Source organism: Gymnoscopelus braueri, assembly GCF_963280865.1.
Source record: "Gymnoscopelus braueri genome assembly, chromosome: 17".
Taxonomy (NCBI): Eukaryota; Metazoa; Chordata; class Actinopteri; order Myctophiformes; family Myctophidae; genus Gymnoscopelus; species Gymnoscopelus braueri.
In genome coordinates this window covers 27,663,252-27,679,816 of record NC_137617.1, presented here as the reverse complement: position 1 = coordinate 27,679,816, position 16,565 = coordinate 27,663,252, and the positions used below count along the sequence as shown (strand labels likewise).

The window sequence follows — 16,565 nt, the reverse complement described above, 5'->3', positions numbered from 1 at the left end:
CTACAAGCTCAAAACGTGTCGCTTCACAACATGCTGTGAGCTTGTAGATCTGCAGTTTTTTTATTTATTGGGGGTAAAAACAAAAAGACAATTTACGTATCCTACCTGGGTCACGGTTTTGTTTCCCCGATAGACGTTTAATATTGCGGCACATAAGAACTGTGTACCCAAAAACAAACAAATGAGCTGGCCAGTTTGTTTATTTTTGGACCAAAATTCTTATATGACGCGATTAAACACGTCTATAGGAATTCAGAATGGGGAAACAAATTCTGGGGAAATTCTGTGCTCTATATTGACAATATAGTGACATGCCCACAAAAAAGGGATGCCAGGTTTAAAGATTTAGATACTACTTCAGACCACAGCTGTAATAACTCCCCTCAACTGGGAAAGTCTGGTTCCTTCCGTGACCTCTAACCGGGACACACATCCAGACCTTGCACCACATTCCCTGGAGACCCGGTTTCCTTTACACTACAGTCATGTTATAGGCAAACATTTCCAAATATATATTCTAAAATATCATATACAAGCTCAGAATGCATCGCAACACGTGAGCTTGTATATACACTATTTTTCAAAAATCTACTTTTTTTATTTCTAAGATCTCAAATAGGGGTTTTCAAATTAATTTGACTTTTTACAAAATATTGGTAAGCAGCAGTGGTCTAGAAGACTAGGACTCTCCAGAATCAGGAGAAGCCCCAGAAATCTGGTGTCGGTTGGGCTCTAGCCTTTAGATCACAGCTCTTTGAGGACAGTTTTCTTCCTAGGTCAGGTATTTATTTCTAGGTTAGAAATGGAAATTGATTTCATAGCTACCGTTGACAGGCCTCCATTTTCTCATCCAAATCCAGATTTAATGACCTGTCAAAACAAAAGAAAAAACGTAAGTAAAATGTCAGTAATATAGTTGAACACAAAGAACCATCCGATTCTGAATACTGCGTTTCATCCCGAGATTTTCTTTCAAGTCTTTAAGGCTGAAAAGAAGGTAACATGATCAGCCAAACTTTTGAAGGAATGCACCTAGTCTATGAGACATGGGTGTTTTTGTCTTTGAATGATGGGACCCATGTAAAGTCATAATAGTGCAGCTTTAAGTGGTTAAGTTATTCAGTACTACTCACTTCTCCAGCCTGGTAGAAATGCCATCCATGCATGAATCCATCTCACTGTTCGTTGGTCTATTTGTCCCGCTTAGCAGTCTGCTTTCTGTAAACCCAGAGGAGGCAATAGCTCTACAGTTACTTATATGCTGTGCGTTTATCACTTCATTTATAGGGTGGGAGACAATATATCATTCATTCAGTTAACTTCCCCAAAGTATTCAGTGAACAAACAGGTTGGTCTTGGAATGGGGGGGGGGGGAATAAATGAGTAGAATGCATTACATATTTCATTATTAAGAACAACCTCTACAGCAGCAGTGCTGTCCAATATTAGGTGGACTTAACCAGTTGAACCACAGCAACTTGCCAAAAATAGCAGATCTGCAAGGCTGGAGTTTGTACATCAGCCAGGTTTGACCAAGAGATTTGGTACAAGTCTCAACCTTTTCAGGCCGCGACCCCCCAAAATAAAATCATATTTAAACTGGGCCCCAGGCGGGCCCACGCCGCCCACCCTGACAAGCAATTGGAATTGTAGGAATTACATTTAGTTTGACTCGCTTCCACAGACAATTGTGAAAATAGCAGATCTACATAAGTTCAAATGTAGATCGGCTATAATCAGTGATGAGCTGTGGATTTTTGAACTAGGGGGGCTATATTTTCTGACGTCACGTGCACGCGCACGTGCACGCATGTGCACATAGCCAATCAGCTCAGTGCTAGTTGAAATACTGTATTCAACATGTGATTTTTAATGTAATTATATCGTATTATTTAGTTGCATTGTTAATTTGTTGTTTTTATTTTTGTTTCAATTAATTAATTATTTTATTTTCCTTTTAGTTTTATATAAAAGCCCTTTACATAGACTCACCCACACATAAGTACTTAAAATAATCAGACAACTTGTTTTTGTCTTGTCTCAGAGAACTGGGTCCTCTTCTAAGCGATCCCCTTCACACTCTGCAGTGCAGAGACTGTTGTCTCTCATTGTGAGAGGAATCAATGTACACATTCAATTCAAGTCCATGGCTTTTTAGAGTAGCCTAATGTTATGCAAAGCAGCCAGGTAGACGCTATTGAGAACGGCTCGCCGCTGACGGCGCGAACCTTGAGAGGCTATTGTTTAAACTTTAAGGTGTTAAGACCGCAGCTGACGGTGCGTGCTCGCGCGTGCATGTGGAGCTCCCAGCCCCCCAGCCAGCGCCAGAACTAAGGGGTCGTCGACCCCCCATAGCACCCCCTACAGCTCATCCCTGGCTATAATACTTTTTGTTTTAACCAAAAAATATCACTTACCCTACCTTTAAGTTTCAAGTCAACAACAGTTCAACTTCAGCCTTGGATCAAGACTATCACATAAATGTATTTTATCGATAACGCGACAACTTCTAGCAAAGACAAACAAAACCACACTAACAAACAGCGGCAGGCTTACCTTCAATCAGAGTGAATGGCAATAAACAAATTGGTTCACTTCCGCAACTTTATACTCCCGCGGCGTGAGCATTACAGTGACGCAAACCAGTTGTTGTCCAATCCGCGGTAAGGAAGCGGCACGGTGGGCAGGATCTATCAACGCAGAACCAATGGGAACATTCCCACATTCATTCACTGAACATTCTCTTTTGTGATGAAGACAGTGCCATCTTCTGGTAAATAAAGAGAAAACACACTCGTCCCCAGAATTAACTTGGCTCCTAGACCTAGAAAACCTAGAAACTTAACCTGAGGACATTTGGAAGTCCTACTGCTAACCATCCATATCTTCTTTCTTGAAATGTGATTATCTTTCAGATTAAAAATGTATCCTGGTATCGGTATTGACAAAGCTTGAAATAAAAATATATATTTTTGGAAGGAACGGACTGTATCCGGAACCATTGTTATATGACATAGCCTTCACATCGGACATATTTTGGTAGCACACATATGGCAGGAAGTGGCCATCCTAAACATATTTTAATGGTTAGAAAATTTCAGAAATGTAAAGTTATTGTGACTTATATCTTACTTACACCAGCTCTTTTATTTTATATTCGTGCTGAAACATTAACAGTTCTTCATCATATACAGGTAGCTAACGTCACAATTATGAGAAGTGTTATGTCTAATTTGATAGACTTTGCCGAGGCTATAGTGCAAAATGTGTGTCCTTAATTATTCCTAGAAATCGATAGTTGACACCTGGTCATTGTAGTTGACACGACAAAGCAAATAGACCAGTGGTCCGGGGACCACCAGTTTCGATGAATTGAGTACAAAGGACCCCAATGGAAACGAGCCATAGTTATTTTTGGGGTTTAAAATCCTCCTAACAGACCCTGTATTGAACTGTACTTCCCTGTGCTTGTCTTTGCAAACTGTTAATAAAGTATTCAATCAATCAACCTTGAGGGGGTTCCAGGTGGTCCCCAGCTAAATGATGGAGAATTGGTAACCAAATGGACCCACGTAGATCTTTAACTCTTGAGAGTGTAAAATGAAACCAAATGGACCCGTTTTAATTTTACGTTCTCAAGAGTTACATTATTGTTAAACATCTGCATTACTTAATTTACAAGAAGTCTACACAATTAGAGAATGTAGAAGAATTGTTATTTTGATCTCTCCTATGGTACCAACATCAATACAACATGGAATTGTGGACAAAATCTTATCAAATGACAACGAAATATAGAGATATAGTTTTGGGTCTGAGAGTCTAAATCTCATCAAATGGTGAAATCCGTGTCTCAAATGCTGAATAGATAATGGACCTTGATATGAAAAAGGGTTGAAAAACCACTGAAATAGACGGATCAATCGATGACATCATAGCTTGCTACAGGCTACATTATTCTTGTCTCAAGCTGGTAGGTTTGAGTGTTCAGCCATGCAGCCCGCAGGCGCCAGCCCAGATCCAGGCGTTCGTCTGGCGGTGGGCCAGTGTGTCCGGACCCTCTCGACTTCTACAGACAGTAGAGAAGTGTTGGCCGCTCTTCGGGCACTCGGCAGTTACCTGGATGACCGACCAGAGGGAGAAACCACCTCGGCTCAACGATCAGAGTTCACCAACGCACACTACACCCAAACGCTTCAATGTCTCGTCGGCAACATCCACGCCGATTGGTTCCAGGCGCTCACGGTAGCCCAGCGCACTGAGTTGTGGGACGGCTTGTTCCTCCGAGGTCCGCCGGAGCAGTCTTTATTGGTGTTGATGGAGGGTGTAGGAATGCTAAGGTATGCACTTCAGAAGGAGCACTAGGAGCACGCTGTGAAATAACTGCTTGAACAAGATCAGTTATACAGTGTCTTCAACGTTTTCAGGCCAAGGACCCCCAAGCTGAGAGAGAGATGAAGCAGGGACCCCCTCTATATTGTATAAAATTGTTTCAGATTCAACTTTTTTTTGTTTTTACTTGGTCTTCTCTCTAACCTATACCTCTTTGCCAAAAATAGCCGATCTACAAGCTCACAACGCCTCGCAGCGCGAGGCATTGTGAGCTTGTAGATCTGCTATTTTTGGCTAAAGTTCTCCTCAGAAAAGGGATGCTAAGGTTCAAGTGGTTAAGGTAAAGAAATTAAATAAAATCACACAAAGATTTGGCGGACCCCCTGTAGTAACTCTGAGGACCCCCTAGGGGTCCCGGACCCCCTTTTGAAGACCTCTGTACTATAGGATGCCATTCTTTGAAACAGTGGGGTCAACAAAGTTGTCATTGCAGCTGAATAGAATTTATTTTTGAAAATGTAATTATTACAAATATCGGCTGTCAGTGTGGAAAAATGAGGATGTGTAAATGTGCATGGTTGCTGATTTACATTTACTGCACGTTATTATTTGTCTGTTCACTCATTTCACCGGCAATGTCTCTCCATTGCAGTCCTAGTGCTGGACTGGACCGCCTGGTCAACGTCACCGAGGCCTTCCTCCAGAGCGGTCGCCTCGCCGCCTTGCTGTGGTCTTACTGTCAGGGGGCAGGCCCCTCGGATTCCCCCCAGTTCAGAGAGATCCTTCTGGGACGCCTGGTGGCTCTACCAGACCTCACAGCCAACAGGCTCCATGCTAACAACAAGACCCTGTTTCTCCCCAAGCAGTACTATCCACTGCTGGCCGCAGAGGTCCTCACCACCCTGGAGAGGATCTGCCAGGCACTCAGAGGTCAGGGCCTGGTTGATGAGCTCTTTTCACGTTTTTTTAAAGTGATGTCACATAATCATTTCATATTTCATGCTTCTCCTCGTATCTAGATTTTTATTTTATTTTTTTACAGAGGGAAAAGATTGTTCATTGGTCTTTGTGGCACAGACACTTGGAAAAGTGTGTGTTCAGGGACATAGTGGTGAGTTGAATTATGTTTGCACTTTGCAGCAGTCTACATCAAATACAAATTGCGTGTGGTTCTAAAATGTATTGTACTTTTTTCCCTTTCTGTGGAGTCATTGTCTTTCTTTTTTAGAGACCGTAGCAAATTATAGGCTACTACAGTATTTGTGTTTTCTGCCTTTTTCAGAGTTGGTGTTTGAAGTGATGGCTCCTCGCCTCTCATTCTGCACACAGTCAGACATGGTGTGGCAGAGGGTTTGCTGGAAGCTGCTGGAGAACGTTCCAGAGCGATGGCTGGAGAGCGTGGTCACTGGGCTTGTTCGGGCCGTCAAGGGGTAAGCAGTTAACCAACTAAGACCTGAGGCCGATTCTACAAAATGTCTTCTAAACTGTTTTTTGAAAAATGTTACCATGTCAGTGGTTCTCAAACTTTTTCATGTCAAGGACCCCAAAATCTTTTTGTATTTGACTGCGGACCCCCATCTCAAAATATTTTGTTCCAGGGACCCCCAGAAGCAAATATTTGAGTTACAAATGTTTGCTTTAAAAAATGTATATATTCAAAGATTTTCACACATTTTCACGATTTCTCAAAAATAGCAGATCTACAAGCTCATAGCGCGGCACTCTGTGCCGCGCTATGAGCTTGTATATCAGCTATTTTTGAATAGCCAAAGTGTAAAAAAAATTACACAGATGCGTTCCAGGTCTTAATGGGTTAACCAACTTCAACCCTGGCATCCCAGTTTTGGACATGCCGTTATAGCCGTAAATGTAAAAATAAAACTTCTAACTGTTTCAAAAATAGCAGATTGGAAAACATTTTGTGCCTGGTAAAGATATCAAAACATGACAAAATAAGTCATTGCATGACACTGTATAAAGTACACAAAAAAAATCATATACATGGCTTATTAATCACAGAAAAGGAACCGAAAGAGAGCTTTACACAACTGTCTGGTCTCTGCTGTAGATACCAATCTTTGTGTTGTCCTGTTTTTCAAGGCCTGGTGCCCTGGGCAGGATCATGGGGAACCTGGTGTTGAAGAATAAAAAGGCCCAGTTTGTCATCACTCATAAAATGCTGCTGCTGCAATACAAGTATGAGGTGAGTGAGAAGTTGTACTATTAGTCCGTCCAGACTTACTGTACCTAGATTAGCTTTTGTACCATTCAGTTGCATTCTGTCTCTCCCTCAGACTGGGGTCTTGAGAACACTTATGGGTTACATGGCAGCGGACAGGGAGCGACGGCCACTGCTGATACAGGTGAGTTCAGCAGGCTAGCGGCATTTCATCGTCAATTGTACATGTATGATTTGATAACATGTAATTTGGCCCAACAACTTGGTTTGATTACATCATAGCTTAGTTACAACCATAGAAATAGAAAAGTATACAAAGGACATTTCTATTCATAGTAATGCTGTGGTTCTGCATCAAATATTTCAGGAGAGGAAGTAATCAATCCATGACAATCCATGTTATGGATACCATGAATGGTATCCATAACAATAAGCATCATCGTGTAGAGTAGACTAAGCAAAACAGGTGGCCGTGAACACAGAAGTATGGCATTTATGACCTATCTACACTATTTTATATTGTGTTATTGGTGTCACCCATAGTGTCACCAATTTATTTTGACATTTCAAGTTTGTGTTTGTTTGCTATTCAGGTCCTACGGTCACTATGCCAGGCCTGGGCCAACGCCAGTGCAGTGAGACACACGCCTGTGGAGCAGCAGCTGTATGTCAGCAGGGCCTTACTGCTGTGTGTAGGACTGCTGAGTGACACTGAACTACAGGACCTCCGCTCAGGTGCAACGCTCAGCACGTCTGACTCAACTCACTCACTCACTAGATCAGTATAAGCTCAATATATGTTTATCACCATAGAAATGTGCTAGATCCCAGTACCATGATAGAAAACTGTCTCTGCAATGACAACCATATAATGATGATTAAATAATAGTTTATCGTACCGTTGAGTTTTCTTTTATTACCTTAATGTTTGTTGTTTAATTCGATTTCTCAAGGATAAAGCAAGAGTCAATGACAACTTTAGAATATCCCTGTTTGTTGGCCCTACTTGAACATGGTGGGATGATGACCCTCAAACTGTGTGATCACTATGCTCTAAATCAGTGGTTTTCAACCCTTTTCATGCCAAGGGCCCCTAAATTGATATACATTTGGCCGCGGACCCCCATCTGAAAATGTTTTGTGCCAGGGACCCCCAGAAGCAAAGTTTTGAGTTAAAAAATGTTTGCTTTAAAAATATATAAGTCAAAGATATGCACACATTTTAAAGATTTAAAAAAAATAGCAGATCTACAAGCTGCCGCGCTATGAGCTTGTAGATCTGCTATTTTTGAATAGCCAAAGCTAAGTGGTTGAAATGACTGTGACGCTATGTTAACTGATTTCACTGGGGACCCCCTGGTACCCATCCAAGGACCACTGGTGGTCCCCGGACCACTGTTTGAGAACCACTGCTCTAAAATGTTCAAGCCTGCGATGTTATTCCCGTGTGCTCTCAGAGCTCCTCCAGTGCATGCTGGGTGGCATGCAGTGTCATCTGGACAGCAGTGTGGTGCGCATCAGACGTATGGGCATGGTGGTGGGAGAATGCCTGAGCTCCCGCATGGACATCAGCGGAACCGCCAAGCTCAAATTTGAGGTAGAATCTAAGGTGTTTTATCATCGTGCAAACAGACTAAACAAGGGGTCTTCAACGTTTTCAGGCCAAGGACCCCCTAGCTGAGAGAGAGATGAAGCAGGGACCCCCTCTATATTGTATAAAATTGTGTTTTAGATTCAACTTTTTTTGTTTACGTTTACTGTTCTTTTTTCCCTCCACACCTATACCTCTTTGCCAAAAATAGCCGATCTGCGAGGCGTTGTGAGCTTGTAGATCTGCTATTTTTTGGCTAAAGTTCTCCTCAGAAAAGGGATGCTAGGGTTCAAGTGGTTAAGGAAAAAAAAAAAAAATCATATCACACAAAGATTTGGCTGACCCCCTGTAGTAACTCTGAGGACCCCCTAGGGGTCCCAGACCCCCTGTTGAAGACCCCTGGACTAAACTGATTCAAAATGACATTGGTTCCTTGGACCTCAAGTGGTTTGAGGATTTAAATATGCCGTTTTTGGAAGTACCCAAAGCACAAAAATGGCATACAAATCCCTGTGCATGCATTGTTATTTTCCAGTATGTGTATTTTATGAATGCCTACATGGTTATGGTTGTGCTGTTTTGTAGTATGAACAAGATGAGGAATCCCAGGAGTTGCTTTCGCTGATGGTCACCAGTCCGTTGGTTGAAGAGGAACCTGAGCCAGAACCTCAGTCTGTCAATGGGTCAGTGTTGACTAAATTGAGTAATCTGCCCCCCCCCCACCACCACCACCACTTTAATTACCTTACTCATGTACTGTATCTTCATGGTGTCCACAGAGTAAACGACCATCAACAGGCCAATGGGCTGACTTTGCTGCCGCAAGAGTTACCACCCAAAGCTACAGCAGCACCCAGGCCACCAAACGATCACCCAGACTCAGATCTGGATAGGTAACAGTGAGCTGTCACATCATCAATTTTAACTATTTTTGTATGTAGGCTACTAATGGAGAGATGCGGTTTTAAACCCCATGTTGTTTTCCCTTCCAGTGATGATGAGCTCACCCCATATGACATGTCTGGTGATCAGGAGATGAACCAATCATCCCCACCTCGCTACCTCCGAGACTGTCTGGAAGGTATGGCCGGACCAGATGCCACACTATTTATACAGTATAAACACATGGAGCCATTATATGTCCTGCTTTTGTATTGCAGGCTTGTGGAATTAGTACTGCACAAGGAAAGGAATGGTCTTGTCACTATTAACTGTCTGCTGTACAATTTCAGCTGAGATGTGGGATATATTTATGATCGTTGTCCACTCTGACCTTTGACCAATCCCTCTGGTGTCTTATCTGTCAATCCATCCAGCCTTAATCTCCTCTGAGGACTCAGTGCGAGTGGAGCTCAGTCTGAGAGTTGCAGAGGGCCTGGTGAGGAAAAACGTCTCCACAACCAAAGAGGTGAGTCAACAGCAGAATAACAGTGCTGACTGCTGAGCCATCTGGTATCTGCAAAAGTATGTTGTCTGTTTCAAAAACATTCAATTCAGTACCAATTTGTATTATAACTGAATTAATTTGTTATCACTTTTCATTGAGCATTAATAGATGGGATTTGCTTTTCTGCATGTTAATTTAATTTCCATTTCAATACATATTCAATATCAATATCAAACAGCTGTACATAGATACCAAGCATTAGGTCGTTGGTTTGCTAGTTTGCAATTAAAAAACGTTTTTTTTCTAACTGAGCAAACATGAAATCCTTCAACCCATTAAGACCTGGAACGCATCTGTGTCACTTTAGATTTCTTTGGCTATTCAAAAATAGCAGATCTACAAGCTCATAGCGCGGCACCGAGTGCCACGCTATGAGCTTGTAGATCTGCTATTTTTGAAAAATCTTGAAAACATTATTATTTTTATTTTTTTTCAAAAAACCGTTAGGATTTAGAAAACATTTTTAAGAATCGCCTCAGGTCTTAATGGGTTAATACGAATACCGTACTTTTAGATGACTGCTCACACATTATGTAACTCTGTCTGCATTCAGATCGGCGTCCAGCTGACCAAGGTGCTACTGCACATGGAGGATAAGTTCAACACGGTTGGCTTCCTGAGCATCAGACAGTCTACGATGGTGGCCCTCACAGTGACAGACTGTGTCCCTGTAAGAAAAAATGCAAGAATAAACATAAATGTTGGTTGTGGGTTTGAATCCACCGCGGTGCATCCGGCTTTCTCGAGCGTCTATACGAACACGATTGGCCTGTGTTCGAGGGAGGGAAGCCGGGCGGGGAGGGTGATATCACTGCACGTTTTCCTACGGGCTGGACGGTACCTGTCAGCAGGGAGTGTTGGGTGAGAGGACGAAGGCTATACGTCCTCCTGCCTCCCTGTAGGGACTCCTCACTGGCAGGGGCTCACTGTGGGGACTCCTCACTGGCAGGCGAGTCAGTAGGATACAACAGCAGTGACAACACACAAATGTTTAATTTAATTGGCATAACGACTAAATTGGGGGGGAAAAAGCACAAAGAAAGAATAAACAAATGGCACACAGCCTAATGGTGCTGAAAGAATATCCAACAAAATCGAATAAAGATCCACATACCAACAGCACTCCCGTTGGAATGCAGATCTTTTAATTAGCATGAACAAATATATATATATATATTACCCTTGATTTTACCACTGAAATTGTATAATGTGCTTTGTCTCCAAAAAGGTGACTCAGTATCTGACCACTGAGTTTTACTCTATGAACTACAGTCTCCGGCAGCGACTGGACATCTTGGAGGTGAGATCAAAATGGCATCTCTCTGCCTTTTTATGGCCACCAGCTATCCTTAACCCATTAAGACCGGGAACGTGTCTGTGTCATTTTAAGATATCTTTGGCTATTCAAAAATAGCACTCGGTGCCGTGCTATGAGCTTGTAGATCTGCTATTTTTTTTAAAATCGTGAAAAATGTTTGCAAATCTTTGGATATATGTATTTTTAAAGCGAACATTTGTAACTCAAATCTTTGCTTCTGGGGGATTCTACAAATGTCTTCTAAATCCTAACAGTTTTTTGAAAAAAACATATTTGCTATAATATCAGTGGTTCTCAAAAATGATATGGCCGTGGACCCCCATCTCAAAATGTTTTGTTCCAGGGACCCCTCAGAAGTTGTAAGAGAGTCATGTTGTTGACATGTTGTTGAATGTTCGCTTTAAAAAATATATATTCAAAGATTTGCACACATTTTCACGATTTTTCAAAAATAGCAGATCTACAAGCTCATGCCGCGCCATGAGCTTGTAGATCTGCTATTTTTGAATAGCCCAAATAAATCTTACAATAACAGAGATGCGTTCCCGGTCTTAAAGGGTTAAGTGGTAATAGCACTGATGTGATCATATCTAACGTGCAGCCCATCAGGAGTATTGTAACTGACCTGACTTATTGATTGCTAATATGTCATATACAGTAAGTAATAGAAACTGTGATTTTCTTTCTTTGCACCAGGTCCTAGCTATGGCAGCGCAGGAGCTCTCTCGGCCAATCGCTGATAAGGGCGGTCTGCCAAAGGAAATTAACCCCATAACCGATCTGAACCCGTATCCTGGAGACAACCCTGTCCATTGGCGGCAAGTAGTTGAAAGGCGGATTCAAAGCAAGACAAAGCGTCTTACTAAGGTACTCAATATAGACCTAATGATAATTTAGATGTGGGTGTCCTTGATAGCTAGCCATTTTATTTATTTACATTTAGATTTCTGTTATCCATTTTTCATATTTGGCCAGACCATACATTAACAATTTTCAGCAGCTATTGGTTAATCAAGTATTTGAGTGAATGCTTACTGACAAGAACTTGAGTCATTCTGTTTTGTCACCACAGGGTGTCACATGTCCTCCAGCCACGGTCACCCCAAACCGCTACGCACCCGTGGCTGGCCACTTCTTCTTTCCTCTGCTCAAAAATTATGACAGGTGAGTGTCTTTCAGAACAAATATAAAATACCCCCACATATTTCCATCATGGTTTGTTTTGTAATGTGATTCATTCTAAAGCACCTGTGGTCCATCACTGAAATGTAATACTGTACTTGTCTGACAGGCCTCAGGTGACCTTTGACCTGCTAGGCAGTGACCACCTAGTACTGGGGAGGCTGATCCACACTTTGGGCCTCCTTATGCATCTCGCTGTCAATGCACCGGTAGGCCTCAAGTTTTTTATTAGACATTTATTTACTCTTGATAATTCCGGTTGAGATACAACATCTCTTTTTCGAGGGAGCCCAGTCCAAAGGCCTTCCCCTCCTGACTTCATAAAACCATGGGGGTCTGTGACTCGAGATACTGTGTGGACAAGACACGTGAATTTGTCCTGTTTACTTGCAGGTAGCCACTCAGATGGGTCGTGCCCTTTTGGACTTTGTGTGGACGGTGCGCTTCCATGCTGACCAGTAAGTTTGGTGCATAAGTGTGTACTCTGTGTGTGTTTGCATTTAGATGTGCTGGAAGAAGTCTTGTTTTTGTAGTGTCTGTTGTGATCTTGTGAATTTTCACCCTGGCTCTGAAATACATTACCATTAAAGGTCTGATTTTTGCTGACAATTCAGAGCTTGTTGGATGGAAGTTTATAATAATCATCCTTGGCCTTGAGTAACGGACACATTAACAAAGCATGAATGAATGAACATACATGAATATAACAACAAACAAATCAGTAATTAGAGTACTGCACGTTTTGCCAACTCGGTTCAGGCTAACCTATAAACTTTGTCACAGGGTTGTGAGACGTGGAGTCCTGTTTGCTGTCTGCTCCGTATTTTTGAGCATGCCCAGTCAACATCTGCTGATGCAGCTCAGTGATCAGCTGTTTGAGACAAGATCTTGGCTGGCAGGTAACAACATGGTGGTGAAATTATATGAACGGTCATATTAACAACTATTCTGTCCCACTGTTATAAAGATGTCTATATAGAATATGTGTTTCAGAGCTAAAAACCTCACGTCATGTGACATTATAATTTGGGGCGTTAATCGGAGTATAGGGTGATATACCCTGGTTATTCCTAGTAAGGAAAAGATACAACCACGGTTATACATATCTTTAAGTTGGCCTAGGCCTGAGGTTGCACCTGGAGTTTGTGTGCGTCAGTCAGGGATGTCCCTTCCACCCTTGACACACACACACACACACACACACACACACACACACACACACACACACACACACACACACACACACACACACACACACACACACACACACACACACACACACACACACACACACACACACACACACACAGACATACATGGACAGCCCACAGCCATGCACAGCTGCGGAGACCATTGCTGGGAAATAGATGAGGATCCAGGATGTCCTGTACTATACAGTCTATGTGACGTGATTGGCTGATCATCCAAAAAAAAATGTTTTACCCTCTAAGGATAGAAATTGCATTGTTTGACGAGGCAATAGTACAACGTTGTGTGATGTTTCTTGATATTTAAATATCCCACTTCCAGTTTAGATACATCTTTAAAGTGAGCTAACTGATAGGAATACATAAGCACGCAAAGATGTCATGGCATCTGTAACAAACCATACCACGGTTGATTCAAAATAGCTTGAAAATTCAGTGAGTTATGATGATTTTGATTGTGGAGAGACCTCCTGCTTCCATACAATAGGAGGCACGGCTTGCCTGGATCAGTATGGCGGTCGCACATCATTCCAATGAACGGCAGCAGCCAACGTGGTATTTACGTGTACATATCTATGGTTGAACAGTGAGGAGTGCTGCCAGTAAACTTGTATTTGTTGTATACCGTAATTCACAGATGTGGCCGAAGGGGATGCTGATGGAGACTGCAGGAGTTTGGCTGTGCAGAGCCTGGTACTGCTTGACAAGAGCCTAAAGACACAGCTAGATCCACAAGCACTGGGCCTGCAGTCATGATGAGCATAAAGAGCTGGATCCACAAGGACCGCCTGCAGTCATGATGAACTTAAACATCCAGATCCACAAGCACTGGGCCTGCAGCAGAAACCGCTAAATCCACAAGCACTGGGCATGCAGTAGTGATGAGTATAAAGGACAAACGTATTCAGTGGGAAAATAAATAAATAAATGCACAAGAGATGACTCTCATAAATGCAGGCCAGATTCAGTTTGACTAGTGGACAGTAGCCATGGTCCTGGTTCTCATGGCTGGAACCTGGGGACTGGAGTAGTGGATTAAGGAGGATGAATGCCACCCCACCGGACGTTAGCTGGCAGAGGGGCCAGCCGGATGGACGTGATCCTGACACTGAAGGATGTCCTTTCAGCTTAAGAGCTGCTGGCCGCAGGTGCCGGCCCACTCAATTCATATCATATCATTCATATCCTGGAACATGTGACCAACCAGGGGAGGGTGTGTGTGTGTGTGTGTGTGTGTGTGTGTGCGCTCGTATGTATGCGTGTTCGTGTGAAACTGTTTCTCTATATTCATGCGTGAGCAAGTTTTGATAACTTCAATAACTTCATTCCTATTTGACAACTGATTTGTGCATGTAAATGTGTGTGTGGGTGTGGGCATGTGCATGAATATCACAAATACCCACTTATGTGTGTACACACATCATGATGTAACCCACATCTATCAGATGAAATGAAACATTTCAAGAGGATGCTGTTATCCTAAAATAAAATGTATGTATTGAGGATGTCCTTTTTTTCCTTTTTTTTACCATTTCCTGTACGGGAAAATCTCTGCACTGTAGTCGTTTGTTTACAAAGGACATCCTGTGAACACACACACACACACACACACACACACACACACACACACACACACACACACACACACACACACACACACACACGCACACACAATACAAACGTTACTCATCCCAGGTGATATAACTGGAACATTGGGTAATGTCTGTTACTGAACAATAAAATATTTTTGAAGATAGGCTCACTTGTGTGTGTGTGTTTTTTTTCGTACCACCATTAAGTCACAAGGTAAAGTGGTTGTAAACTTTATGTTGCTAGTATCACCAGAGGCTGCTCTATTGCTAACCTGTCTGTCACTCCTCTTTCCAGTGAAAAGGGTAAGAAACTCTCTGATCACTATTTCATGTCCTACTCTCTCTCTCTCTCCTCTCCCCCCTCACAGCCCCTCCCTACCCACATGATTGCCTCACGTCACAATCTTCGCTCACTTTCCTCCACTGTTCTTTCCTCCTCTGTTCTCTCTGCTCTCCCTGCCCCTGAATCCTTTGCTCTTCTATCCCCTGATACCGCCACAGATCTTCTTTTCTCTACTCTATCCTCTTCTCTCGACCATCTCTGTCCCCTCACCACCAGGCCTGCACGCCAAACTCCACCTGCCCCCTGGTTGTCGGACTCAGTGCGGACTGAGAGACGGAGCCTGAGAGCGGCTGAGCGCAAATGGAGAAATGGCAACCTCCTGGAGGACCTTCTCACCTTTCAATCTCTCATTTCTACTTTTTCCTCCTCTCTATCAGCTGCTAAAGCTGCTTTTTTCTGCACTAAAATTCAGGCTTCTGCTTCCAACCCTAAAAAACTCTTTGAAACTTTCTCCTCTCTCCTGCAACCTCCACCCCCTCCTCCCTCCTCGTCCCTCCTCCCCGACGATTTCGCCAACTTCTTTGACAAGAAGGTGAACGATATCCGATCCTCCTTCCCTCCTCCCCCGGCTGGTGCCCTGCGCACTACCCACACCCGTCTGCCTGCCACCCCCCCCTCTCTACCCTCATCTACTCCTCTCCCCCCCCCCATCCCCTCTCTATCCCACTTCTCTCCCCTCTCCCCTAACGAGGTCCTTCTCCTTATTACCTCTAGTCGCCCCACCTCATGCTCTCTGGACCCGGTCCCATCCACTCTGTTGCAGTCTATTGCACCTGAACTTCTTCCCTTCTTAACCCACCTTATTAACACCTCTCTGACATCTGGCTACTTTCCCTCTACTTTCAAGACTGCCAGAGTCACCCCCCTCCTGAAGAAACCGACACTTGACCCCTCTGAGATCAAGAACTACAGACCGGTTTCCCTTCTATCCTTCCTATCTAAAACTCTCGAACGTGCTGTCTTTAAACAACTGTCCTCCTATCTCCACCAGAACGACCTCCTGGACTCCAACCAGTCTGGGTTCAAAGTGGGTCACTCGACAGAGACTGCCCTCCTGGCAGTGACGGAGTCGCTCCATGCCGCTAGAGCGAACTCTCTCTCCTCCGTTCTGATACTCCTGGACCTGTCTGCAGCGTTCGACACGGTGAACCATCAGATCCTCCTCTCCACCCTCGAGGGGATGGGTGTCTCAGGCTCTGCACTCTCCCTGTTTGCATCCTACCTGACGGGTCGCTCCTACCAGGTGATGCTGAGAGGGTCTGTGTCAGAACCACACAGGCTCACAACTGGGGTTCCCCAAGGCTCGGTTCTGGGTCCTCTTCTTTTCTCTCTCTACACTACATCTCTGGGTGCTGTCATCCACTCCCATGGCT

General features: G+C 43.4%; 1 protein-coding gene across 5 annotated transcripts; it reads left to right on the top strand.

Moving 5' to 3' along the window:
• The first annotated feature begins 3,056 nt into the window (after positions 1-3,056).
• Positions 3,057-15,016, top strand: telo2 (TEL2, telomere maintenance 2, homolog). 5 transcript variants are annotated; one of them, XM_080455097.1, is made up of 21 exons: positions 3,057-3,086; positions 3,971-4,340; positions 4,985-5,262; positions 5,375-5,443; positions 5,615-5,762; positions 6,433-6,535; positions 6,627-6,695; positions 7,105-7,246; positions 7,969-8,108; positions 8,688-8,785; positions 8,882-8,995; positions 9,095-9,183; positions 9,419-9,510; positions 10,103-10,219; positions 10,778-10,849; positions 11,564-11,734; positions 11,940-12,031; positions 12,159-12,258; positions 12,443-12,507; positions 12,833-12,948; positions 13,895-15,016. In XM_080455097.1, exons 2-21 carry the CDS (start codon positions 3,994-3,996, stop codon positions 14,011-14,013), a joined length of 2,541 nt encoding a protein of 846 aa, XP_080311223.1. In that variant the 5' UTR covers positions 3,057-3,086; positions 3,971-3,993; the 3' UTR covers positions 14,014-15,016. The 5 variants fall into 5 exon arrangements, with proteins under 5 accessions (XP_080311223.1, XP_080311221.1, XP_080311225.1 ...); XM_080455095.1 differs by having other exon boundaries at positions 3,059-3,194; XM_080455098.1 differs by having other exon boundaries at positions 3,069-3,194; positions 3,992-4,340.
• The last annotated feature ends 1,549 nt before the right edge of the window (positions 15,017-16,565 follow it).